Source organism: Phycodurus eques, chromosome 4 (assembly GCF_024500275.1).
Source record: "Phycodurus eques isolate BA_2022a chromosome 4, UOR_Pequ_1.1, whole genome shotgun sequence".
NCBI lineage: Eukaryota > Metazoa > Chordata > Actinopteri > Syngnathiformes > Syngnathidae > Phycodurus > Phycodurus eques.
In genome coordinates, this window is record NC_084528.1 from 3,489,034 (window position 1) to 3,514,284 (window position 25,251).

The following is a 25,251-nucleotide window of genomic DNA, read 5'->3' on the forward strand; positions in this document are numbered from 1 at the left end:
TAAAGGCTTTGGATGTTGTGGCTGTCCTGGTTGACACGCCTCTGCAACATCGCATGGACATCGGGGACAGTGGTGGTGGTCCACCTTTTTAAGAAGTGGGACTGGAGGATGTGTTCCAACTACAGGGGGAACACACTCCTCAGCCTCCCCGGTAAGGTCTTTTCAGGAGTGCTGGAGAGGAGGGTCCGTCGTGAAGTCAAGTCTTGGATTCAGGAGGAACAGTATAGTTTTCGTCCTGGCCGTGAAACATTGGACCAGCTCTACATGTGTTTTGTGGACTTGGAAAAGGTGTTCGACCGTGTCGCTCGGGGCTCCTGTAGGGGTGTTTTGGGACTATGGGGTGCCGAATCCCCTAATACGGGCTGTTCGGTCCCTGTACGACCGGAGTCAGAGTTTGGTCCGCATATCCGGCAATAAGTCGGACTCGTTCCTGGTGAGGGTTGGAATCCGCCAAGGCTGCCCTTTGTCGCCGATTCTGATCATAACGTTTATGGACAGAATTTCTAGGCCCAGCCGAGGTGTAGAGGGGGTCCGGTTTGGTGGCCTCAGTATTGCATCTCTGCTTTTTGCTGATGATGTGGTTCTGTTGGCTTCATCAAGCCGTGAGCTCCAACTCTCACTGGAGCAGTTCGCAGCGGTGTGAAGCGGCTGGGATGAGAATCAGCACCTCCAAATCTGAGACCATGGTCCTCAGTCGGAAAAGTGTGGCATGCCCTCTCCTGGTCGGGGATGAGATCCTGCCCCAAGTGGAGGAGTTCAAGTATCTTGGGGTCTTGTTCACGAGTGAGGGAAGAATGGAACGGGTGATCGACAGACGGAGGATCGGTGCAGCGTCTGCAGTGATGCGGACTTTGTATCGGTCCGTTGTGGTAAAGAAGGAGCTCAGCCGAACGGCGAAGCTCTCAATTTACCGGTCGATCTTCGTTCCTACCCTCACCTATGGTCACGAGCTGTGGGTCGTGACCGAAAGAACAAGATCCCGGATACAAGCGGCCGAAATGAGTTTCCTCCGCAGGGTGTCCGGGCTCTCCCTTAGAGAGAGGGTGAGAAGCTCGGTCATCCGGGAGGATCTCAGAGTAGAGCCGCTGCTCCTCCGCATTGAGGGGAGCCAGATGAGGTGGTTGGGGCATCTGATTCAGATGCCTCCCGGACGCCTCCCTGGTGAGGTGTTCCGGGCATGTCCCACCGGGAGGAGACCCCGGGGACGAGCCAGGACACGCTGGAGAGACTACGTCCTTCGGCTGGCCTGGGAACGCCCCCGGAAGAGCTGGGTGAAGTGGCTGGGGAGAGGGAAGTCTGGGCGTCCCTACTAAAGCTACTGCCCCCGCGACCCGACCCGGATAAGCGGTAGAAAATGGATGGATGGATGGATGGATTTAGAATGGGATATCACTTAAAATTATTTGTGAGTCGAGGCAGGTGAGCGAATACTTTTGGCACTATAGTGTATATATTATGGTAGATTTCATTTGTTCAGTGAAGATATGTGACACTCAATCCTCTATTCTTAGAAAAAAAAGAGTGAACTGCGGTACATACAGTTGTGGTCAGACGTTTACTTGCACTCATCATGGACATGAAGGTAATTTGAATTTTAATGACGCTTTGCTTCAATGTGAAATAATCACTTTGCAGTTTGTATAGCGGTGTACATTTACTGTCCCATCAAAAAAACTCGACACACAGCCATTAATGTGTAAATTGCTGATGACGAGTACACCCCCAATTAGCCATTTTCCCTCCCCCGTGTCGTATGACTAAGGTTTGTTAAATTTGCTGTTATTGCTCTCACTCTCTCATACTGGTCACTAGAAATTCCAGTATGGCACCTCGTGGGAAAGAACTCGGAAAATCTGAAAAAAGAATTGTTGCTCCACATGACGTCCAAGGGTGTAAAAAGATCCCCAACACCTTGAAACTGAGCTGCAGGATGGCGGCCAAGACCATACGTACAATATACCTCGTCATTGTTGACCAAAGAAGTCGCGTGCACGTGCTCATCATCGTATGAAAAGAAGTTATTTACAAAAATGTGACAGGTGCCCTTATGTTTATGAGATACTGTACGTGGGCCACATTACACGAACCTACCCTGAAGGAACTTGAATTCAATGCAGCGTGTTCCCTCTCCGGTTGTTTAGACGGGGGAGTTACGAACAAAGATGAGTCAATCTCATGAAGATAGCCTCACGAGCGTGGCGTGGAATCCAGATGGCAAACGCTTCATCACTGGTGGGCAGAGAGGCCAGTTCTACCAATGTGTGAGTATATTCCACAGCACACACACACACACAAATGCACATTTGCAGCTCACACAGACAATAGAACGTTACTGTTGAGAACAGTGATAAACAGCTAATCACTAAGGTTGGCTTGTGTCAGTCAAGCTGACAGTTTTGCTAGTAGATGTGTCCTGATAGTTCATGGAAACACATTTAAAAACAAACTACCAAAGATTTATTTATTTGTTTGTTTAGATAGAATCATGTCAATCATGGTCTCCCCTTTGTAACTGGCGGATTTTCACTCCTGAATGGTTGAGCTACGGTGGCAAACAATATAATAAATTGCGAGACACTTTTACATTTCAGAAAACAAATTAACAAATATTGATATAATAACAATAATGAAAAGCGGTACACAAATTGGATGGACCTTTTTCCATACTGCTTATCCTCACTCGGGTCACGGGTGTGCTGGCACATATCCCAGCTAACTCTGGGCGAGAGGCGGGGTACACCCTGGACTGGTTGCCAGCCAATCGCAGGGCACATATAAACAAACAACCATTCACACCTTACGGGCAGTTTAGAGTTTTCGATGGACCTACTATGCAGGTTTTTGGGATGTGGGAGGAAACCGGAGTACTCGGAGAAAACCCACGCAGGCACGGGGAGAACATGTAAACTCTAAACAGGCGAGGCAGGATTTGAACCTGGTTCCTCAGAACTGTGAGGCAGATGTGTCAGATGAGGCAGTCGTCCACCAAGTTGATTTTAAAAAAATCGGATCTTCTTACTAAATCTATTACATTTTTGTGACAGTGATTTTTTAAAAAAAATATTTCTCATCTGTGATACATTTTTGAGAAAAAAGTTTTCTAACAGTTTATTAATCAAATTCGTTTACTGTCAATTGAATAGTACACATTTGATATATTTTAAAAAACAATAGACATTTAATTTCTTGCAAGGATTCACACCCCCCTATGGGGACCCGCCCCTAGGTTGAGAAGCCCTGATATAAAGCAAAAATACCTGCACATGGATTAGGGTCTCATTTACATTCTGTTTCTTAATGTGATCTCACAGGACTTGGATGGTAACCTACTGGACTCATGGGAAGGCATTCGTGTGCAGTGCCTGTGGTGTTTAGGTGATGGACGGACTGTCCTTGCTTCTGACACCCACCAGCGCATTCGTGGCTACAACTTTGAGGACCTGACGGACAGAAATATGTAAGTCAGTAGCAAAGCAGCACTTACTGTGCATAAAGCCAGTTAGAACCACTGAAGTGTTACTGTGACAAAGGTACATACCTGCATTCTTTTCACTTCTTTGTCATCAGGTCGTATATAATCATCCTTTCTGTTTATGCACTAAACAACAGTTTACAGTTCAATTTTATAAATGGGTCACTGATGGTATAGTGTTACATTCGCCTGACTTCAGTGCAGGCAGCTTGGGTTCTGTTCCTACCCAGTGACTGTGTGAATGTAAGTGTGAATGGTTGTCCGTGTCTATATGTGCCCTGCAACAGACTGGTGACCAGTTCAAGTCCTAAATCAGGTGGGATAGGCTCCAGCACATCACAACCTTGAACAGGATAAGCAGTGTTGAGACTGGATGGATGATATCAAAGGATGCTAAATAATAAAATACAATAAAAACAGCATACAGTGCAAAAAATAACATTTCAAAGTGGAAATTGTCGAAAAAGCATGGGAAAAAAGAAGCGTTTTTCACCACACTTGGGGCTGACGTCACTTCTGTTGGCAACTTATTCCATTTGTGTGCAGCATAATAGCTAAATGCTGCTTCACCGTGTTTGCTTTGGACTCTCTGCCCCACTATTTGAAAAATCTTGGCTCATCCAGATATTTATCTGTTTTAGACAGTGACACAAAATCTCAATTGAACTGTAGTCATCTGGAGACACTGCTAGCTATAACTGTGTGTCATCTGCATAGCTATGATAGTCAAAATTAAAGTTCTGAAGAATTTGACCCAAGGGTAGCATATACAGGCTGAACAGAAGGGCTCCAAGAATTGACCCTTGAGGGACCCCATAGGTCATTGCCATTCGATGAGACTGAACACTTCCAATGGTTACAAAATAACTCGTTTCCTCCAGGTAGGACCTCAAGTATAATAATCAACGACAGATCACTCAGAGCACGTTGAACAAATACTTGATAACTTGAGACCTATTTTGAGAGCGCAAATAAAAAAAATTATCAGTAAATGTCAGTAATACAATTACACAGGGTACCTCAACGGAGAGACAAATAGGCATGTAGCTCACAAAGTGTTTAGCTTCTAGCAATAAAAAAACAAAAAATTAAAATCAACCATTAGATGAAGGTTGAGATTTCTCCTTTTGACAAGTAATTTAAAGCAGTATTCCTCTGCCAAAGTATGATTTTTGGTTCATGGTTTCTTCCAGAGTCCAGGAGGACCATCCCATCATGTCTTTCACGGTCTCCAAGAATGGAAGATTAGCTTTGCTCAATGTTGCTACTCAGGTGAGTGGTAATTCACTTGCACATAGTTGACGCCATAAAACTGGTGAAACTCAAGCTACTGGCTACCACTTCAGTTCCATGCTATAATGTTTTATATGTACTGTGTTTGCAGGGAGTTCACCTCTGGGACCTGCAGGATCGGGTGCTCGTGAGGAAGTACCAAGGGGTGACACAAGGCTTCTACACCATCCACTCCTGCTTTGGAGGGCACAATGAAGACTTCATAGCTAGCGGCAGTGAAGGCAAGAAGTGACCTTTTATCGAAGCGTTTGTTATTTCTCTTTTGTGTTAACTATCAGGATGTTCTAGAACATCTAACAGCATTACACGATTATTTAACTACTAACTGGTGCCAACTGACAAGCGCTCTGTCTCTTCACAGACCACAAAGTTTACATCTGGCACAGGCGCAGTGAATTGCCCATCGCAGAGCTGACTGGTCACACCCGCACAGTCAACTGTGTAAGCTGGAACCCTGTCATGCCCGGTCTACTAGCAAGCGCCTCAGATGACGGAACCATCCGAATCTGGGGACCCGCCCCCTACCTGGATGTTCAGGAGGCAGAGGGACTCAATGGTAAGAAAGTGAACTCCCTTCTTAGCTTAGCAAAGGAGAATTTCAAAAATCTAGATCTGGGTGTCGATACAATATTTTTTTTCACCATTGCACATCACTGGCAAGAATAAATAATGAAACCAGCCATCTATTTGTATTCTCTTAGGCCAGCTATTTGTAGTGTCTGCTAATTAATGGGAATGTAAACAACTGTCACGCTCCACAATCCTTTTGTGAAACAATTTGGCCTTTGTGGAGGTATGTGCTCTACTTAGTACCTACAGATTGGGGCTGCACGATTAATCAAATTTTAATCATGATTGCAATTTTGGTTGCCACAATTCAATGAAACTCATCGTCGGCGATTCTTTACATTTAAAATGCGGGCACTGCTGCAAATGAGAAGAACTTCATTTGCAACAGTGTCTGCAACTTAGTCAGGCAGACACCAGGGGTCGAATGAATGGTTAAGGCTTCAATAAGCGCTCCGTGGCCAAATTAAAAATAAAAGCTTAAAATGGCATTGATGTTCAATGTAGTAAAATATAAAGCTTTTATTTTGAAGTTGACCCTCTCAGCAGATTGGTGGAGAGGCGGCCTGTCACGGTAAGACACTATTAACAACCGTTGTAGCGGCTGCCTTAACTTCAACTTTTTGGCTGGCCTGACCGCAGTGAAAAAAACAGCAAAGTAAATAGAGAAGGAAATCACAACTGTCGAGTTCTTTGCAGTTTGTGACCGTGCACGACTGACCAATGGTCAAGCAGAACAACGGAGACACCCCTTTTTGTTTTTTTGTCCTGTTCAGCTGTTAGGTCAAGCGGAATGGAGGGTCTGTATCCCTTTTATGCCGGAACAGTTTTACAGTGTCACAATGGAATTTTTAAGCTGCTGCTGTGGTTTCTTAGCATTATAATGGATATTTATTAAGAATCAGTCGATCTGTCGAACAGAACAAAGTTTCTAGAGGGGAGTGAGAAAAGAAGACAAAGCACTAAGTTTAAACAAGATGAGGAAAGTAAATCCTTATATATCTAGAACAATGACACATTATATATGAGTGTTGTATGGGGCAGTAGTGCTACACCCTGTGAGGAAAGGACAGGACAATATAGGACAGGAGAAGAAGCATGCAGGACAAGGGTCATGAACCCGGCTGTACAACTGAAGTGTGGTGGGAGTGACTATGTAAATTATAAACGTCGATAGGATGAGAGTGTGAATGAGGGGATACCCAAGTGATTCGCATATTCATGAGTTATTTGTTGCAATAAGTGTGTGGCGCCACACCCAGCGAAAAAGTCCCAGTGGTGTGTGCCTGCGGACACATGCAAGTGAATTGACACCGTTTCGCATGCACGACGACGGACAGAAGTGTCCTGTAATTGCTGTGTCTGCACCGCGTTGGCTGAGGACCCCACCCAATAAATCGAGAGGCAGGATAGTCCACCCGAGAGCAGCCCGGTGGATGGGACACGTCCCACCCCGAGGGACCCGGGGCGGTCCGCCAGCCCCACCGAGGCGCCACAACTACCAGCCAAATTTGCGAAGTACTGCAAACAGGAAAGCCCAGTTAACTACATCAAAAGCTTTCTCTGCGTCAAATGACATGATGATTGCATTTAGATTTTTACGCGGTGACATGCTTATTAAATTTAATAGACTGTGGAACTTTTACCTTTAATGAAACCTGTCTGGTCATAGTAAATTATCGACGGGAGTATCTTTTCCAGGCTCGCTTTCGAGATAATCTTGATATCTACAGTAATCCGTGATAAGGGCCAATAATTTCCCTGGAGAGTGGGGTCAACCTGAGTTTAGTAATAATTTAATCGAAGATGTGTTCATATGGCTACTTATTTGACCTTTATCGTTTATCTCCTTGACTGTTGTGTAAAATAGAGGCGCTAGTATTGGCCAGAAATGTTTAATGAATTCGATGGAGATGCCGTCCTGGCCAGACGCTCGTCCCGATTGCATATTTTTTAATGTGTATGTAATTCTGTGATGGCTAAAGGAACATCAAGACTGTCTTTAATTTCTGTATTTAATTGAGGAGTGTTTAGAGTCTTAAAGTTCAAATTTCTTTTTGGTCTGGGTTGTTCGAAGATGCGTATAAGATGCTATAATTTGTAAAATATTTAATTTACTTCTAGCGGTGCCTGTGTACAGTTGCCGTTTGAATCTTGAATGGCTGTAATTAATTACTTTTATTGCGTTGAAGTAGGTTCTTTTGCTGATTTATTATTATACTCAGAGTTAGTGTATCTTAACTGTCGTAGGAAATCTGTTCTTTTTGATATGTCGTCTAATTGATGTTTTGCCTTTTGAAGTTGGTTTCTCAGCGTATCTGTCGGATTAAGTCCATATTCTTCTGTGAGCTGTTTTTCCCCCTAAATTTCATTTTCAAGTTTTTGTTCTTTTTTTCTTGTACGACGAGTATGGTATGATTCGACCTCTTAATACAGCTTTCCCGGTTTCCCACACCAGAGATGGGAATATGGTTGGGGAGTCGTTGAATTTCAAAAACATGTCCCATTCCTTCCTCACGAAAGAATCAAATTCCGGGTCCTTCAATAGGAACGCGTTAAAGCACCATGTTGGTGGGGGTCCCAGATTTAACTAAAGTTTTAGATTGAGCGAAATTGGTGCGTGGTCACAGATGATGACTGGATGTATTTTGGAAGTAATTCTTTGAGCTGCTGAATTCTTTGAGAGAAAAACCTATTCTTGAGAAAGAGTGGTGAACTCTGGTTTTTTTTTTTTTTTTCCCTCTCCAAAGTCCAAAGTCCTCCATATACTGCTCTAATATATTGGCGCATTGTGGCTGATTGCTATTTTTGAGATTTGAGCGATCTATAAGGGGATTTAGCGTAAGATTAAAGTCGCCTCCCATGATAATTGTACAATTATTGACAAGTTGACAAGTGTGAAAAGAGCGTGTGAAAAAAGTCCGGATCATCTTTATTAGGAGCGTATACATTGACAATTGTGTGAAGTTTGTTAAATATTGTAGCCTGTGTAATTATGTATCGGCCTTCTGGATCTGCTCCTTACTGTGCTATTTATTGTAAAAAGTAGTCTTTTTATGAACTAGTATTGCGACTCCTCTTTGTCTACTGTTATAAAGGTTAAAATAGCCTGAGTGAAATTAGAGTCAATGAGGCATTTATCTTCAATAACTCAATAAGGTGTGTTTCTTGTAATAGGAGGAGGTCTGTTTTAAATTTAGTAATATGAGCCATAATCTTAATTCTCTTTGCCTGCGATCGAATGCCATTGACATTCCATGACACAAAAGTTAAGTGTGACATATATTGGTCGCACGTATCGTAATTTTAAATAGATTGGGTACTATGTATTCTTTGTTGTTGTTGTTTTTGACAGTTTTTGGGGAAATGTTTTGGTATTGTGTTGACAAATGTTATTTAGAGAGGATGATAAAGATGCTATATTTTAGTACAACAAAGCCAGGGTACATAGAAGGGGAGCAAACAAACACTGAACATAGAAAACAAACATTAGTGACAAGGGGATAATATGGTGGAGCGACTTGTGTGTTTCGCGTGTGGAAACAAGCAGAGCAGAAAAACAGACAGACAGGAGTGAGAATTCATGTTGGTGGCATGCGTTATTCCGTTCTTTTGTTTGTCTAAGCAAAAGTGGAAAGAATAAAGCAAAATACGAACCACTTTTGACAATTAACGACAACAGATCAGAAGTACTTATGAAGAGCCAGGGCGTGACGTTGGCATCTCGAAACAGTTCCCCTTCGACGTATAGCTTGTCGACAACGAGCCGCGCTCGTTTGCCTTTCTCACGGTGCTAGCGAAGAATAATCATGACCAATAATCGTGATTAGAATGTTGATTGGGAATTTAATTTTGGCCATAATCATGCAGCCCCTGTTGCAGATCCATCTCAATAAATTAGAATATATTTCCTCTAATATATTGAGGTAACATGATAAATAAAATGTGCGACAGAAACCTGCAGATGACTACAGATGTGATTTATTTTTCAAAAATTTGTGGTGGAACTATGTGAGGCTTCAAGCTATCTCACTATTATGCGACTATAAACCACATCTATAGTCATTGTAGCGCCCCTTTAAAAATGGAGACAACGAATGTTTACTGCAGGCTGTAAAACACAAAAAAAAAAAAAAACATCAAACTTGTTTTTCACTCAACTCAAATTCTGCAGCAGAACACAGAATGCTGTGTGTAGGTGGAAGTTTCACACACACATCCAATCACAACTCTTAAGAGCAGCAGTGTTCATTTCTGATTGCATGAGAGGAAATTAATGAAATTCCAAAGGGTTTCACATACTTTTTTTCTCCCTGTAAAGTTGAGATAAAGAGAAGCGAATAGAAGAGGAAGGGAACGCTCATGCATCAAGGGAGATCCCGATGAGGCAGGATACAGTGGGTACGGAAAGTTTTCAGACTCCCAGAAAATTTTCACTCTTTGTTATATTGCAGCCCTTTGTTAAAATCATTAAATTAAAAAAAAAAAAAAAAAAAAAAATCCCTCATGAATGTACTCACAGCACCCCATATTGACAGGGGGGAAAAACGGAATTGTTGAAATTTTTGCTGATTCATTAAAAAAAAAAAAAAAAAAAAATCCCTCATGAATGTACTCACAGCACCCCATATTGACAGGGGGGAAAAACGGAATTGTTGAAATTTTTGCTGATTCATTAAAAAAAAAAAAAAAAAAAAATCCCTCATGAATGTACTCACAGCACCCCATATTGACAGGGGGGAAAAACGGAATTGTTGAAATTTTTGCTGATTCATTAAAAAAAAAAAAAAAACCTGAAATATCACACAGCCATAAGTATTCAGACCCTTTGCTGTGACACTCATATTGAAATCGGGTGCTGTCCATTTCTTCGGATCATCCTTGAGATGGTTCAACACCTTCATTGGAGTCCAGCTGTGTTTGATTATACTGATTGGACTTGATTAGGAGAGCCACACCCCTGTCTCTATAAGACCTTACAGCTCACAGTGGATGCCGGAGCGAATGAGAATCATGAGGTCAAAGGAACTGCCTGAAGAGCTCAGAGACAGAATTGTGGCAAGGCACCGATCTGGCCAAGGTTACAACAAAAATGCTGTTGCACTTAAGTTGGCTAAGAGCACAGTGGCCTCCATAATCCTTAAATGGAAGACGTTTGGGACGACCAGAACCCTTCCTTGAGCTGGCCGTCCGGCCAAACCTGAGCCCTCTTGGGAGAAGAGCCTTGGTGAGGGAGCTAAATAAGAACACAAAGATCACTGGGGCTGAGCTCCAGAGATGCAGTCGGGAGATGGGGGAAAGTTCTAGAACAGGGGTGTCAAACTCAAATTCACAGGGAAAAAAAAATACAAAATTGGAACAACGTCGCGGGCCAAACTCAATATTTAATGAAAAATCACTGCGTTGTGCATGTTTACCTTCTCTGCAGAAATGTAGTGTTAAAGTTTATCATATGACAACAAACTTAAATGTTGCTTAAACACTGCATCTGGAATCAACAAACTTTAATATTATAAACACATGAGAAATAAAATTTGCGATAAAAGACATCATTTGTTGTTTTGTATTTAAATAGATAACATGAATCTCTCCATCTTCTATGTATGTATCTCCAACTACCTTTCTTTTTTATGTAAATCTTTTTTCAAAGGCCAACAACAAACCAACAACCCCCCAAAAAATAAGAATGTCCTTCAATAAAAATCCAAACTTCAAAATATTAACAGGAGAAGTGCAAATTTGCTCGAGGAGACTGGTAGCATAGTTGCTAACGACTGCAACAGAAAGGGAAGGGGCGCTCGCCGGTCTAGACTGATGGGCCAACACATTAGCAAAGCATTCCGGGATTTGTAATATTAGTGGCGCATGTGCTATATACTGGCGGGCCGGCTCTAATACACATTTGATATGGTCTTGTGGGCCAAATAGAATTACATCGTGGGCCAAATTTGGCCCCCGGCCTGAGTTTGACATATGTTCTCGTAAGTCAACCATCACTGCAGCCCTCCACCAGTCGGGGCTTTATGGCACAGCGGCCCGACGGAAGCCTCTCAAGACACATGAAAGCCCGCATGGAGTTTGCTTAAAAAAAAAAAAAAAAAAAAAAAAAACACCTGAAGGACTCCCAAGATGGTGAGAAATAAGATTCTCTGGTCTGATGAGACCAAGAGAGAACTGGACCAAAACCTTCTCCAAGAGTGCTCAGAACCTCAGACTGGGCCGAAGGTTCACCTTCCAACAAGACAATGACCCTAAGCACACAGCTAAAATACCGAACGATTGGCTTGAACAACTCCATGACTGGCCCAGCCAGAGCCCTGACTTAAACCCAATTGAACATCTCTGGAAAAACCTGAAAATGGCGGCCCACCAACGTTCACCATCCAACCCGACAGAACTGGGGCCTCGTGTACAAAGGCTTGCATGGATTTCCTCCTAAAACATAGCGTACGCTCAAATCCAGAAAACGTCGTACAATCAACATGGAAAGGAGCGCACGTGTTGGAGTAGCCGACTCCTCCCTGTCCACGCCCATATTTGAATATGCAAATCACATTTAAATGAATCCTGCACCTGAGATGGCGATCTCTCCATGATCAGAAAAAAAGGAAAATGAGCAAGGTAATGAAGAAAAATAATTTTTCTGAATGTGAAGTTGCTCAATTTAGGGGAGGCGCGCAAGAAAATCCTCTTTGGCACGCTGTCCTCCGGCGTTAACAACACGCGAAAGAGGAGCGAATGGGACAGCGCGGGTGCGGCTGTCAATGCTGTGGTAGTTGTAATAAATCTTTTGAATTGAAATTGAAGCATATCAAAGAATTAGAAGAATTAATGACTCAATTTATTATTATAATACAAAGGAGTGGACACGCACGCAGAAAAAAAATCTGTCGTTTCAAACACATTTAAATCATGTGCAAATTCAGAAAATTCAAAGGACTTTTTTTTTTTTCAGTGCATGTGCTGGAGTCACGACGCGATTGTGAGGGCAATAGGCGGCATAAATGATCGCCTTGATCAATTAATAGGTGTCCTCACAAATATCAGTGGTTCATTAAATACAATGGTCCTTGCCTCTTTTACATTGTTGAAATCAAATGTCGCTGGGCATGAATTGTTCGTCAGTGCCAATTATTCATGTGTCTCTGGTGTGCAGATTTATGAGAACAGTTTCCCAGCATCACCTCTCAGTGTCGCCAAAGCACCAAAAGCTGCAGAAACGTGCGTACGCCAGAGCCATGCGGTTGGCGTGAGGCACCGCGCATTTCCACGGTCATGTCACAAAAGGGTCTGAATACTTATAGCTGTGTGATATTTCAGTTTTTCTTTTTTAATAAATCTGCAAAAATTTCAACAATTCTGTTTTTTTTTCTCCTGTCAATATGGGGTGCTGTGCGTACATTGATGTGGGGGGAAAAGGAACTTAAATGATTTTGGCAAATGGCCGCAGTATTAAAAAAAAAAGAGTGAGAAAAGTAAGGGGGTCTGAATACTTTCCGTACCTACTGTATGCCCTGACTATCAGCTTCATCAAAAAGGGGCATTTTAAGTTTCATTTTGACTAAAGAGAGTGTGTCTGCCCTCTAGAATGAGTCAGGAAGATGGTTCCGCAGAAAGAGAAGCTCGTCTCGTTTCCTGGTTGCCGAATAATTGATCTAAACGAAGTGTTTGGGGATCTGTACAGAGAGCAGTTGTTGAGGTGATGAATGTGCCCATTCGTCCTGTCAGATTGTTGCAGCATGGACAGCTGATGATCGCCGACCCCTGCCGTTGTTGCTCTGAACTCAGCGAGCACTAAGACTCTGGTGACACTTGATTGGATGAAGCAAGGAAAGCTTTGCTGACTAGACAGCTGCATCGTGGAGGCCGGACCAGTAGTTGCTGCGTGTCAGGAGGTCCCACTAACTCAGTTGTATTATTGAGACCACACTTGGAAGTCCATTATCTGACACACCTCCCCCTGACTGGATCCACCCACCTCTTATTTATTATCAGAGACATAATTTATTGTTTGTGACAAAACAGTAGAGGGTGTGTGTTGTTTGCTTTGTTCAGTCTTTTTTTTTTTTTTTCTTTACCTCACCTTCTTGAGATTTTACCTGCAGGAACACAATGGATGTAAGAACCCACCCAAAGGGTCTTTTAAATGAATTATCCTACACTATATTGTCATTTTTAAAGTGAAGAAGAGATTTTATGGCTTTGTTTTCCTTCTACTTTCTTGCTTACATACATAGAAGAGTATTTAATGAGCATGTTGCACAAGATTGCACAAAATGACGTGTTTGATGGTCCACTTACACTTACCCTTAACAGTATGTCTGTCCTCCATCTAATAAGACATTTGAGTAGCTGACTTCTGGCAATACATTGAGATTGTCAGTGTTCTTTCCTTCATGCCTTTGTTGTGGTTGTCCTTAATTTATTCTGGCTTCACTAGTTGCTCTTATACATGAATCCTTGTTTCATTGTAGGCTGTTGCCATCTCTCCTTGCAGACTGCAGTCCACTTGTTTTTAGTATATTTTAGTTAAGTTGCAACTTCCAGTTTGATTTATTGCTGGTTGATTTGTTTTCTCGTTAGAAATGGAGTTTATAAAGTAAAGATGCTTTTACTTTTGTTTACATTTTAAGCTAATTAAGAATTTGGATGTCAAAACAAAACCCCGTGTCAGGTTCTTGAAACTGATTTCCCCAACTTGTCTGTGACAGAAATCTTCTGTCAATAAATTTGTTCCGCATCAGACAAATATGACACAGTGATTTAAAATAAAGCTGCTGTAATCTTCTAAAACAGCTAAGCGTTGGCAATAAACATCTTTCATGCAGCTGTTGTAGGATATTTTCAATGCCAGTGCTTTTAGTGAGTATGTTTGGCTGTGAGATGGATTTATGTCCATGGTCAGGAACGTCACCTATTGCATCAGTGAGGCATCTCGAGAACAAAGGAGCTATGTGTCAAATACACACAGTACACGTCAGTTCAAAGGTTGTTGGATTTGGGTCTTCACGTGATGTGTTGAGAGTAAACGTATATTCCGTATCACGTGAGCGGCCGTTTTAAGTTTGTACACATTGGTGATGGAATTAATGTTTTACAATGAGCAACTCACTTCCCACACAGTGTTAAAAAAAAAAAAATAAAAAAAAAATCCTCATGAACTTGTACAGTTTTCTTTCAGACTCAAGTGAACAATCTGGTTTCTGATGTTCTGTGTGCTGTGTATTTGTGTTATATGGCATGTTTGATGAGGTTGTGTTTAAAGATAGGATACGAAATATGTCACAGGGTTCCTGCATTCCCCCCCCCCATTTCAAAAATGTTTCAGTGTACCTTTTTATTTTTATATATATTTTGTTTTTGTTTTTACAAGACTGACAACTGATTGCACTGAAAACTAAATCCAAATAAAATTAGCAGTTTGGTAAGTACAACAGTGCAATTGCATAATATTTTTAGAATTTTAGACTAAAAAAGGGAAAATGTCCAGCCCTAGCAGACAATGAACTGCACTTGCCTCAAGTGGAGGAACCCTGTTTTATCTGTCTAAACAGCAGTCATCATTATCAATTAACACAAACACACACACTTCAGTCAGTCACAGCTGTGGTGTTTGTCTCTGCTTCTATCATTTCTTTTGATTCTGTGGCTCAGGCTTCTCTTGCTGTAAGAAGACAAAGTAGGAACTTCCTTTGCTTGTAGGTAGTTTCTGCCAGATGCGTGTTAACACAAAAACGTGATTGTACTGTTCTGTATTGTTCTGTATACAAATTTTCAATAAAGAGTCAGGGTTTTAAAATCCCTTGTCCAATTTTAGAAGCTAAACATTTCAGTGTGATCAAACATCTCTAAGATGGTGTATTGTTGTCTGCTCAAATGTCAGATGCTATAAAACTGAGAAAGTGCTTTACAGTGCAGATAATGACACACATATCTTCATGTAAATGGTAAAATTACTTTATATGAGTGCTTCTAAAAGGTCACCTCACCCATCCATTATCCATACAACTTATCCTCACTGGGGTTGTAGGAGCGTATCCCAGCTGAATCTGGGCGAGAGGCGCGGTACACCCTGAACTGGTGGCCAGCCAATCACAGGGCACATATAAACAAAATCATTTGCACTCACTCCCAACTATAGGCAATTTAGAGTCTTCAATTAACCTACCACGCATCTTTTGGCGATGTGGGAGGAAACCGGAGTACGCGGAGAAAGCCCACGCAGTCACGAGGAGAGCATGCAAACTCCACACAGGCGGGGCCGGATTTGAACCCGGGTCCTGAGAACTGTGAGGCAGATATGCTAACCGGTTGTCACAATGTGCCACTAAGGTCACCTCATTTACTCATACAGGAAACTCACATTAACAACATGACATCGGGATCGAATTGGAAGAGAGAGCCGTATCCATCTCCTGTACTACATGTTGTCTGTAACACTTAACACAGTTAATTTGCATAGACGTATACTCATTTGAAGGGGATTGCAAATGAAGACACATTGCATGTATTTTCAGTTTTATTTATGAAACTTAAAATCCTTGAGAAAAAAAATAACAGCTACAGAAACTTCAGCAAACATGCATCAAGCTGACCGGCAGTCATCTCAGTTAGGACACAACTCGATCTACGTTATCTGCACACATGCCTCACATTGGAGTCATTTTAAAACATACTGCAGTTTTGTTTTGTTTTGATTTAGGCAACTGCACATATGCAGCAACCCTGATGAAAACCAAACAACCCACAAGAAGGCGGCGTAAACCAAAATGGAGGAATGCCTGATGTCAGTTTTCAGACTGAACAACCTATTTCTATATTTAACACAATGACTTCAATGTTCAAACAAAAAAGGATGTCTGATGATCACCATGCTTTACTACAAGCTGGTCAGTTCAGTGGCGGTGTGCTGTGGGGTGAACAGTCCACTCATCCACGTGTATGCCCTTAAAATATTTCTCAATATGCTGCCCAGCTGCCTGTAGGGTGGTAATGATAGGTTCAGTGTAAAGGATTCAGTAATAATATTAGAAGCATGTACACCTGCATTAAGAAGCCCTATGGGGGGCACAAAGCCAGTGCAAACTGTAGGCCGGTCCCAAGCCCGGATAAATGCAGAGGGTTGCGTCAGGAAAGGCCATCCGGCTTAAAACTTTGCCAAACAAATGTGAGCGTTAATCTAAAGAATTCCATACCGGATCGGTCATGACCCGGGTTAACAACGTAAGCCACAGATGCCGTTAACCTACGTGGGGCCAGTGGAGATTCAGCTACTGTGGATCGAAGACGAAAGAGAGGTGAAAAGCGGGTTCTCCGGCAGAAAGAGAAGAGGTAAACACAGAGCCTCGAACTGAATGTTGGGACTTTGAATGTTGGGATTGGGACTGGAAAAGTTCAGGAGTTGGTTGGCATGATGATGAGGAGAAAGGTTGATATAGTGTGTGTCCAGGAGACCAGGTGGAAAGGCAGTAAGGCTAGAAGTTTAGGGGCAGGGTTCAAATTATTTGACCATGGTGTAGAGCGGAGGCGAAAGTTAGTAGGGTTACTTTTTTATATATATATATATATATATATATATAAAAGAGTTCGCTAAAAATGTCAGATCGAGTGATGAGATTGAAACTTGAAATTGAGGGTGTTATGTGTAATGTGATTAGTGGCTATGCCCCACAGGTAGGACGTGACCTAGAGGTGAAAGAAATTCTGGAAGGCGCTAGACGAAGTAGTTCTCAGCATCCCAGACAGAGAGAGAGAGAGAGTCGTGATTGATGCAGATTGTAATGGACATATTGGCGAAGGAAACGATGGTGATGGTTAAGTTTGGCATCCAGGAAAGGAACCTCGAGGGACAGATGGTGGTAGACTTAGCAAAAAGGATGGCAATGGCTGTAGTGAACACTTTATTTCAGAAAGGCAGGAACATAGGGTGACCTACAAAAGCGGAGGTAGAAGCACACAGGTGGACTACATCTTGTGCAGACGACGTAATCTGAAGGAGGTTACCGACTGTAAGGTAGTGGTAGGGGAGAGTGTGGCTAGACAGCATAGCACGGTGGTGTGAAAGATGACTCTGGTGGTGGGGAGGAAGATTAAGAAGACAAAGACAGAGCAGAGAAACATGTAGGGGAAGCTGAGAAAGGAAGAGTGTTGTGCGGCTTTTCGGGTAGAGCTGAGACAGGTTCTCGGTGGACACAGAAGGCGCTTCCAGAAGACTGGACCACTACAGCCAATGTGATCATCAAGACAGGCAGGAGAGTACTTTGTGCATCTTCTGGTAGGAAAGGGAGAAGGAGACTTGGTGGTGGAACCTCAAAGTACAGGAAATCATACAAGGAAAGAAGTGGGACACAGAGGACTGAGGAGAGGAGAAAGGAATACATGGCAGAGGAACTGTGGTACTGCAAGCAGAAGTCTGGAGTGTTCAAATAATGCAAGACATGTATGAGGGCAGCAGAATGGTGAGGTGTACAGTAGGTGTGACAGAGAAGTTTAGGGTGGAGGTGGGACTGCTTTAGGGATGAGCCCTGAGCCCCCTTCCTGTTTGCAATGGTGAAGTATAGGCTGACAGATGAGGTTAGACTGGAGTCACCGTGGACCATGATGTTCACAGATGACATTGTGATCTACAGTGAGAGCACGGAACCAGTGGAGGAACAGATAGAAAGGTCGATGCATACACTGGAAAGGCGAGGAATGAAGATTAGCCGAAGTAAGACAGAATACATGTGCATAAATGAGAGGGGTGGAGGGGTAAGAGTGAGGCTACAGGAAGAAGAAATTGCAAGGGTGGAGGACTAAATATTTGGGGTCAACAGCCCAGCGCAATGGTGAGTGTGGTAAGGAAGTGAAGAAACGGGTCCAAGCAGGTTGGAACGGGTGGAGGAAGGTGTCAGGTGTGTTATGTGACTGACAGGTCACAAGGGCAAAGTTTATAAAACAGTGCTGAGGCCAGCATTTATGTACGGATTAGAGACAGTGGCACTGAAGAGAGAACAGGAAGCAAAGTTGCAGGTGGCAGAAATGAAGATGTTGAGGTTCGCTCTCGGAGTGACCAGGTTGGATAAAATTAGAAATGAGCTCATCAGAGGGACAGCCAAGCTTAGATGTTTTGGAGACAAAATTAGAGAGAGCAGACATGGATGATTTAGACACGTCCAGAGGAGAGGTAGTGAGTATATTGGTAGAAGGATGGTGAGGATGGAGCTGCCAGGCAAGAGAGCTCGAGGAAGACCAAAGAGAAGTTTGATGATGTCGTGAGGGAAGACACGAGGGCAGTTGGTGTTCGAGAGGAGGATGCAGGAGATAGGCTTGCATGGAAAAGGATGACACACTACGGCAACCCCTAACGGGAGCAAGACAATTGTGACTTTACACTTTTTGCAGTAGTAGTAATTATTATTTGATACTGTTGAATCTGATGCAAATTTGTCCTATTCTATCGGCTCATATGATTCAACTTTGAAAAGATTTTCCGCATTCAGCACAGGCACAGGATGGGAGGTGGGAAATGTGGGACTTTGAAGACGGATAGTGGGCAGAAGTCCCACAGATCTCGTGTTGCCTCAGTCATTGATCAGAGCCAGAATCATGCTGCGAAAATAAAAACCAATGATAAGTGTTAATGTAGAGCTCTCTCTTTACATAAGGATTCGTACCATTTTCAACCAAACGTCATTGTGCGTGAGTGCAAGCCCATTCATGTGGTCATCTACCTGTACAAATAAATGAAGAAGCAAAGCAGGTGGTAGCCGAGTTTGATCATGGCCTCCTTCATGTGCGACTTGAGCTGTCCTCGGTTGTGGATCTCAGTGGGGTCAAACACGCCCATGTTGCCCACCGGGACCATCACGTATCTGCATGAAGAACAGTGGCAAGCAAAGTCGTCACACCGCCAACTTGGACTCCGACGTTAACACGCACTGAACTGAGACTGTGTGCTCGCTATAGATGAGATGTTACTGTGGAATCTTCCAATGGAATGCCCTTGAAGTTGAACAGCTGGAAAGTTGGAAAGTTTTGGGGAAAATGTGCCTCCAATGCGTGAGTGTGTGTTGCCATTATAAACCCATCCATAACAAAACAATACATCTCATGACATCCATCCATCCATTTTCTGAGCCGCTTCTCCTCACTAGGGTCGCGGGCGTGCTGGAGCCTATCCCAGCTGTCATCGGGCAGGAGGCGGGGTACACCCTGAACTGGTTGCCAGCCAATCGCAGATTCCAAGCCTTTATTTATTGCAAATTGATTATTATGGCTTGCAGATAACTAAAACCAAAATTAAGTGACGATGTGATGCACGAGCAGGACTTGGCACATGCCCACGCTGCCAAAGTTCTCAAAAGCTGGTTCTTCGACCATGGTGTGCTACTGTGCTTGATTGGCCAGCAAACTCGCCTGCACTGAACACCTTAGAAAATGAAGGGTTTTGTCAAGAGGAAGCAGAGACATCCATCCCCAGCCCAAACCACATCGGTGACCGTCCATTTTCCTTTTTAGCCCCAACTTTGTGGGATCATCTTCCACAATCTGTTCGCTCAGCTGAATCCTTGGACTGTTTCAAACGACGAAAACATTTTTTTTTTAATATCGTCTAGCCTCACACTTGTTTACAAGCCCCGTTTTTATTATTTTATTCCATTTTGTTTCTCTTGGTGTCATGTTTGCATCTTTGTCTACTGTACATGCTTGTCAATTTTAACTTGTCTCAATATTGCATGTTTTTGTGAAGAGTGCTGTAATTGAATGTTTGCCATGACAGCTTCATGACACCTCCTGTATGGAGACGCTAGTGGGATGCATTGCTCTGGTGTGATGTTGGCCCATTCCTCAAAGCAGTCTTCAAATCTTGCAGGCTCCGTGGGCTTCTTTTATGGACCTTGAGTTTCAGTTCTTTCCATAGATTTTCGATTGGATTCAAGTCTGGTGATTGGCTGGGCCATTCTAGCAGGTTTATTTATTTATATTTCAAACCAATTAAGAATTTCCTCCTATCAAAACATAACTGGTTTATCATACCAGAGTTAAATTTCTTTCGCCACACCCAGGCCTGATACTGCCACAGCCGTTCTCAATCAATAAATCATTTAAATAGGACCTGCCTGACAAAGTGAAGTAGACCAAAAGATCCTCAAAAGCTAGACACCATGCCGAGATCTAAAGAGATTCAGGAACAAATGAGAAGAAGTAGCTGAGATCTATTAGTGTGGAAAATGTTATTAAGCTATTTATAAAGCGTTGGGACTCCACCGTAACAGAGTGAGAGCCATTATCCGACCAAGATTACCCCAAGAGCGCAGCGACGACTCATCCAAGAAGTCACAAATGACCCCACAACAACATCCAAAGAACTGCAGGCCTCACTTACCTCAGTTAAGGTCAGTGTTCATGACTCCACCATAAATAGACTGGGCAAAAATGGCCTGCATGGCAGAGTTCCAAGCCGAAAACCACTGCTGAGCAAAGAGAACATTAAGGCTCATCTCAATTTTGCCAGAAGACAGCTTGATGATCCCCAAGACTTTCGGGAAAATACTCTGTGGTCTGATGAGACAAAAGTTGAACTTTTTGGAAAGTATGTGTCCCATTACATCTGGCATAAAATTAACACCGCATTACAGAAAAACATCATCATAACAACAGTAAAATATGGTGGTGGTAGTGTGATGGTCTGGGGTGTTTTGCTACTTCAGGACCTGGAAGACTTGCTGTGATAAATCGAACCATGAATTCTACTGTCTACCAAGAAATCCTGGCAGAATGTTTGACCATCTGGTCGTGACCTCAAGCTGAAACAAACTTGGGTTCTGCAGCAGGACAATGATCCAAAACACACCAGCAAGTCACCTCTGAAAGGCTGAAGAAAAACAAAATGGAGACTTTGGAGCGGCCTAGTCAAAGTCCTGACCTGAATCCTATTAAGGTGCTGTGGCAGGACCTTAAAAAAGCCGTTCATGGTCGAAAAACCTTCAATGTGGCTGAAGTACAACTTTCACGGGCCACATAAAATGATGTGGCGGGCCGGAGCTGGCCCCCGGGGCATGAATTTGATTTAGGTTATGTGGTAAATGGGCAAATATTGTTGTGGTTTAAAAAAAAAAAAAAAAAAAAAAAAAAGTACACAAAACTTATATAGTGATTTTCTACCTTCAAGGTTCTCAAAGCACTTTAACACTGTCTCCTCATTCACCAACTGATGACACAGCATCAGGAGCAACTGGGGGTTCAGTATGTTGCTCAAAGACACTTGGGTCACAGGGGCAGAGGATCGAACCCACAAACTTTGGGTTGAGAAACAACCACTCTACTACCTGCGCCATGCCGTCCCAAAATGCTTACTCCGGTGACTTTCCAGGTGTTTGCGTTTGTTTGCAAGGAATGCTCTTAATCACTTCGTGGACTGGTGGTTAAATATGCATGTTAGGATGCGTGCGCTTGATCACAGTTCACAGGGCAGGTCTGTGTCACAGTGCCATTGAGAGCTTATATTTTAGCATTGCTTTAGCTTGGACGAAGGAACCAGGAACCAAGCCAGCAACAGACAAAACAATTACCGTCGTCCTAATCACGCCAAAGCAATATTAAACTAGTACTGTATTTTCCACGGCGGACGAATGGTTAGAGCGTCAGCCTCACAGTTCTGAGGACCCGGGTTCAATCCCCGGCCTCGCCTGTGTGGAGTTTGCCTGTTCTCCCCGTGCCAGCGTCGGTTTTCTCCGGGCACTGCGGTTTCCTCAAACATCCCAAAAACATGCATGAATTGGAGACTCTAAATTGCCCGTAGGTGTGAATGTGAGTGCGAATGGTTGTTTGTTTGTACGTGCCCTGCGATTGGCTGGCAACCAGTGCAGGGTGTACCCCGCCTCCTGCCCGATGATAGCTGGGATAGGCTCCAGCACGCCCGCGACCCGAGTGAGGAGAAGCGGCTCAGAAAATGGATGGATGGATTTTCCGCAACCGACTCCGTCTATGTGTCTCCCACATGAACACAATCGCTCCCTCCTTCCTTGTAGGGGTACGTGGGGCGCCTCAATTAATGAAAAAATTGCATTAATAGCAATGTTGAATATCAAAAAAAAAAGCTGTTACGCTGATCATAATTACACAGTTAAGGTGCTTGAAAACAGTTACACTAACACTTAAAACGTGCATTTTATGCCAGTTTACTTATTTTTTCAAAAAATGTTGGTCTGTATTAATCACAACGGACTGAAAACAAAATGTGCATGTACAGCAGCTGAAATAAGTATTTAACACGTAACCATTTTTCTCACTAAATAAATTTCCAAAGGTGCTATTGACATGACATTTTCACCAGATGTTGGGAGCAACCCAAGAAATCCATACATACAAAGAAAGTAGAACAAATAAGATCAGTAGACTTTACACCGATTTGATCGGGCTCATCGGTATCGGCCGATATTTAGCATTTTATGCTGATCGGCTTTAATGTCATAATTCGCCGATTGATCGGCTCCGCAAAAGACATTTACTCCGCGTGCACAGTATATTTGAATCCAAAAGCTAGTTTATTTTTATCCTTGTCTTGTGTCTTCTGACATAGTAACTGTAAATATCTGAGGGCCAAAGATGTAAAAAATAAATAAATAAATATATATATATATATATATATATATTTTAAAACACCTCTGCGGTGTGGGACAGACAACGCGTCGAAGACAGGCATCACGTAATGCCCAGATCAGAATGAAAGACAAATTTGTCTTGTAGTCTGATCTGGGCATTACGTGATGCCTGTCAGACTACTGCAATAAAATCTTGTATTCCGCAGCCCGTTTTTTACGATCATTGGGCTTTATCAACTCAAATGCGACCGGATACCCTCGTTACCGTGGCGACGACTACAGAGTGGAACGAGCCGACGGTATTATAAGGACAAAATGGGGTAAAATGTGTGTTGGTGGTCACCGGTACTCAGGACAGGAGAGGACGTTCGTTTAAGGCTTGCTTGAGGTATGTTCACGTACTTTTAATACGATACGGCTCACAAGCAGGCAATAAAATGTTATGTAGCCCAGCAAGCTAGCAGTAGCACGAACAGTTGGACGTAAACATGCCGCCGTTCTGTCAACTCATGCTCTAAAGTTTCGGTGTGGGTGAAGTAATTTAATTACAATAAAGTAATTTAATTACAGTAAGTTAGCATCCATTATTTCTGTCATGTAATGTTGGTTTGACCTGACTGATTAGAAGACACGATCTGACTAGAGCAGTGATTTCCGACCTTTATGGAGCCAAGGAACATATTTTGCAATTGAAAAATCTCACGGAACACCAACAAACAAAAATTTCACAAAAAGTGGATATATTAATTACTGTATTTACTTCCTGCCATCTAATAAAAGACCATTAATTTGTTCTGTCTGTCACTATACCGGCCGTGCTGGAGCCTATCACAGGTAGGGTACACCCCGAACTGGTCGCCAGCCAATGGCAGGGCACATGTAAACAAACAACCATTCGCGCACACATTCACACCTCAGGGCAATTTAAAGTCCTCAATCAACCTACCATGCATGTTTTTTGGGATGTAGGAGGAAACCGGAGTGCAGGCCACGCAGGCAAGGGGAGAACATGCAAACTCCACACAGGCGGGGACGAGATTTGAACCCCGGTCCTCAAAACTGTGAGGCAGATGTGCTAACCAGTAGTCACTGTGCCGGCTCAAAAGACTTTCATCCATCCATCCATTTTCTGAGCCGCTTCTCCTCACTAGGGTCGCGGGCGTGCTGGAGCCTATCCCTGCTATCATCGGGCAGGAGGCGGGGTACACCCTGAACTGGTTGCCAGCCAATCGCAGGGCACATAGAAACAAACAACCATCCGCACTCACATTCACACCTACGGGCAATTTAGAGTCTCCAATTAATGCATGTTTTTGGGATGTGGGAGGAAACCGGAGTGCCCGGAGAAAACCCACGCAGGCACGGGGAGAACTACAACTAAATTTAAATTTGCTGACAAAATTAACACTGCTCACAGCACTAGAGGGAACTGGTTTACTGTACCTATAAATGTCCCAGGCTGCAACAGGGAGGTTGAGGAGGAAGATAAACCAGTGTGTGGAGACCAACATCAGAACGGTGGAGAGACACTGGCAAACCATCTCTGGTATTACCCACTGAACACACAACATCGCAGACACAGTGGGGGAAAGATCAGTACACTATGCTGACTAAAGTTAAAACATTTTAAAGCTAATTAAAACAAATACATGATCCCAAAAAAATAAAAACAAGCAGTCACTAATCAGGTATGCACAGGAGACACAGGTCAACTCAACATACTAAAAACTATGTATGGCAAATATGAGGCAAATCTGTGAATGGATAGATAAAACAGGCAGCATTCACAGTAGCGTGTAATAACATGTTGATAAATTTACGTACGGTGAAGCGTTATTTGGCACACAATAAACAATCCTGACTTACTTTGTTGAGTTTGGAGCAGCATGCTCTGGCATTGATGTAGTCACATTCCAAATCGGACAAGGTGATAATCTTGACTTTAAAATCAAGGTGGCGTAAAACAATCAATGACATTATTACAAATGTCCAAACGAAAGAAAATAACTCCAACGTGGGTGACCGGTGTCATTGTTTCTGTTAAGATTGCCATGTATATATTCTCAATCTTTTTAAAGCCATTCCTCGGATATGATAGCAATATGGCTAATGGGATTAGCAACGTAGTTCGTTGTCCCCCCCCCCCGCATTTGCATCCAGAGAAGAAAACTCACACACATTTCTAACTTCGTCCGAGTCCCCACAGAAGGGCTCCTTACACATACAAGGAAACACACACAGTAAAGGATACAAAATAGACCGCGAGGAAAATGAGTGCACAACAGTCGATCAGTGACAGAATGCACACGGCCGCGTCCATCTTTTGTGCTGTGG

The 25,251-nt window shown here is 43.0% G+C and overlaps 2 protein-coding genes across 3 annotated transcripts in view; one reads left to right on the forward strand and one right to left on the reverse strand.

The window, feature by feature from the left end:
* Positions 1–15,157, forward strand: part of wdr26a (WD repeat domain 26a) — a 33,571-nt gene extending 18,414 nt beyond the window's left edge. Inside the window, exons 9-14 of one of the 2 annotated variants that reach the window (XM_061673635.1) lie at positions 2,142–2,261; positions 3,312–3,457; positions 4,666–4,744; positions 4,857–4,986; positions 5,127–5,321; positions 13,061–15,157. In XM_061673635.1, the coding sequence (XP_061529619.1) occupies positions 2,142–2,261; positions 3,312–3,457; positions 4,666–4,744; positions 4,857–4,986; positions 5,127–5,321; positions 13,061–13,083 (693 nt within the window). In that variant the 3' untranslated portion in view covers positions 13,084–15,157. Of the gene's footprint in view, positions 1–2,141; positions 2,262–3,311; positions 3,458–4,665; positions 4,745–4,856; positions 4,987–5,126; positions 5,322–12,919 lie in introns of both variants that reach the window. The other variant, XM_061673634.1, reaches the window with a different exon arrangement.
* A 681-nt stretch (positions 15,158–15,838) lies between these two features.
* On the reverse strand, positions 15,839–25,251 carry cnih4 (cornichon family AMPA receptor auxiliary protein 4). The gene is made up of 5 exons (XM_061673637.1): positions 25,169–25,251; positions 24,784–24,852; positions 24,361–24,473; positions 19,045–19,185; positions 15,839–18,922 (listed from the first exon to the last, which is right to left on the reverse strand). The coding sequence occupies exons 1-5, from the start codon at positions 25,235–25,237 to the stop codon at positions 18,895–18,897; spliced, it is 420 nt and encodes a 139-aa protein (XP_061529621.1). The 5' UTR covers positions 25,238–25,251; the 3' UTR covers positions 15,839–18,894.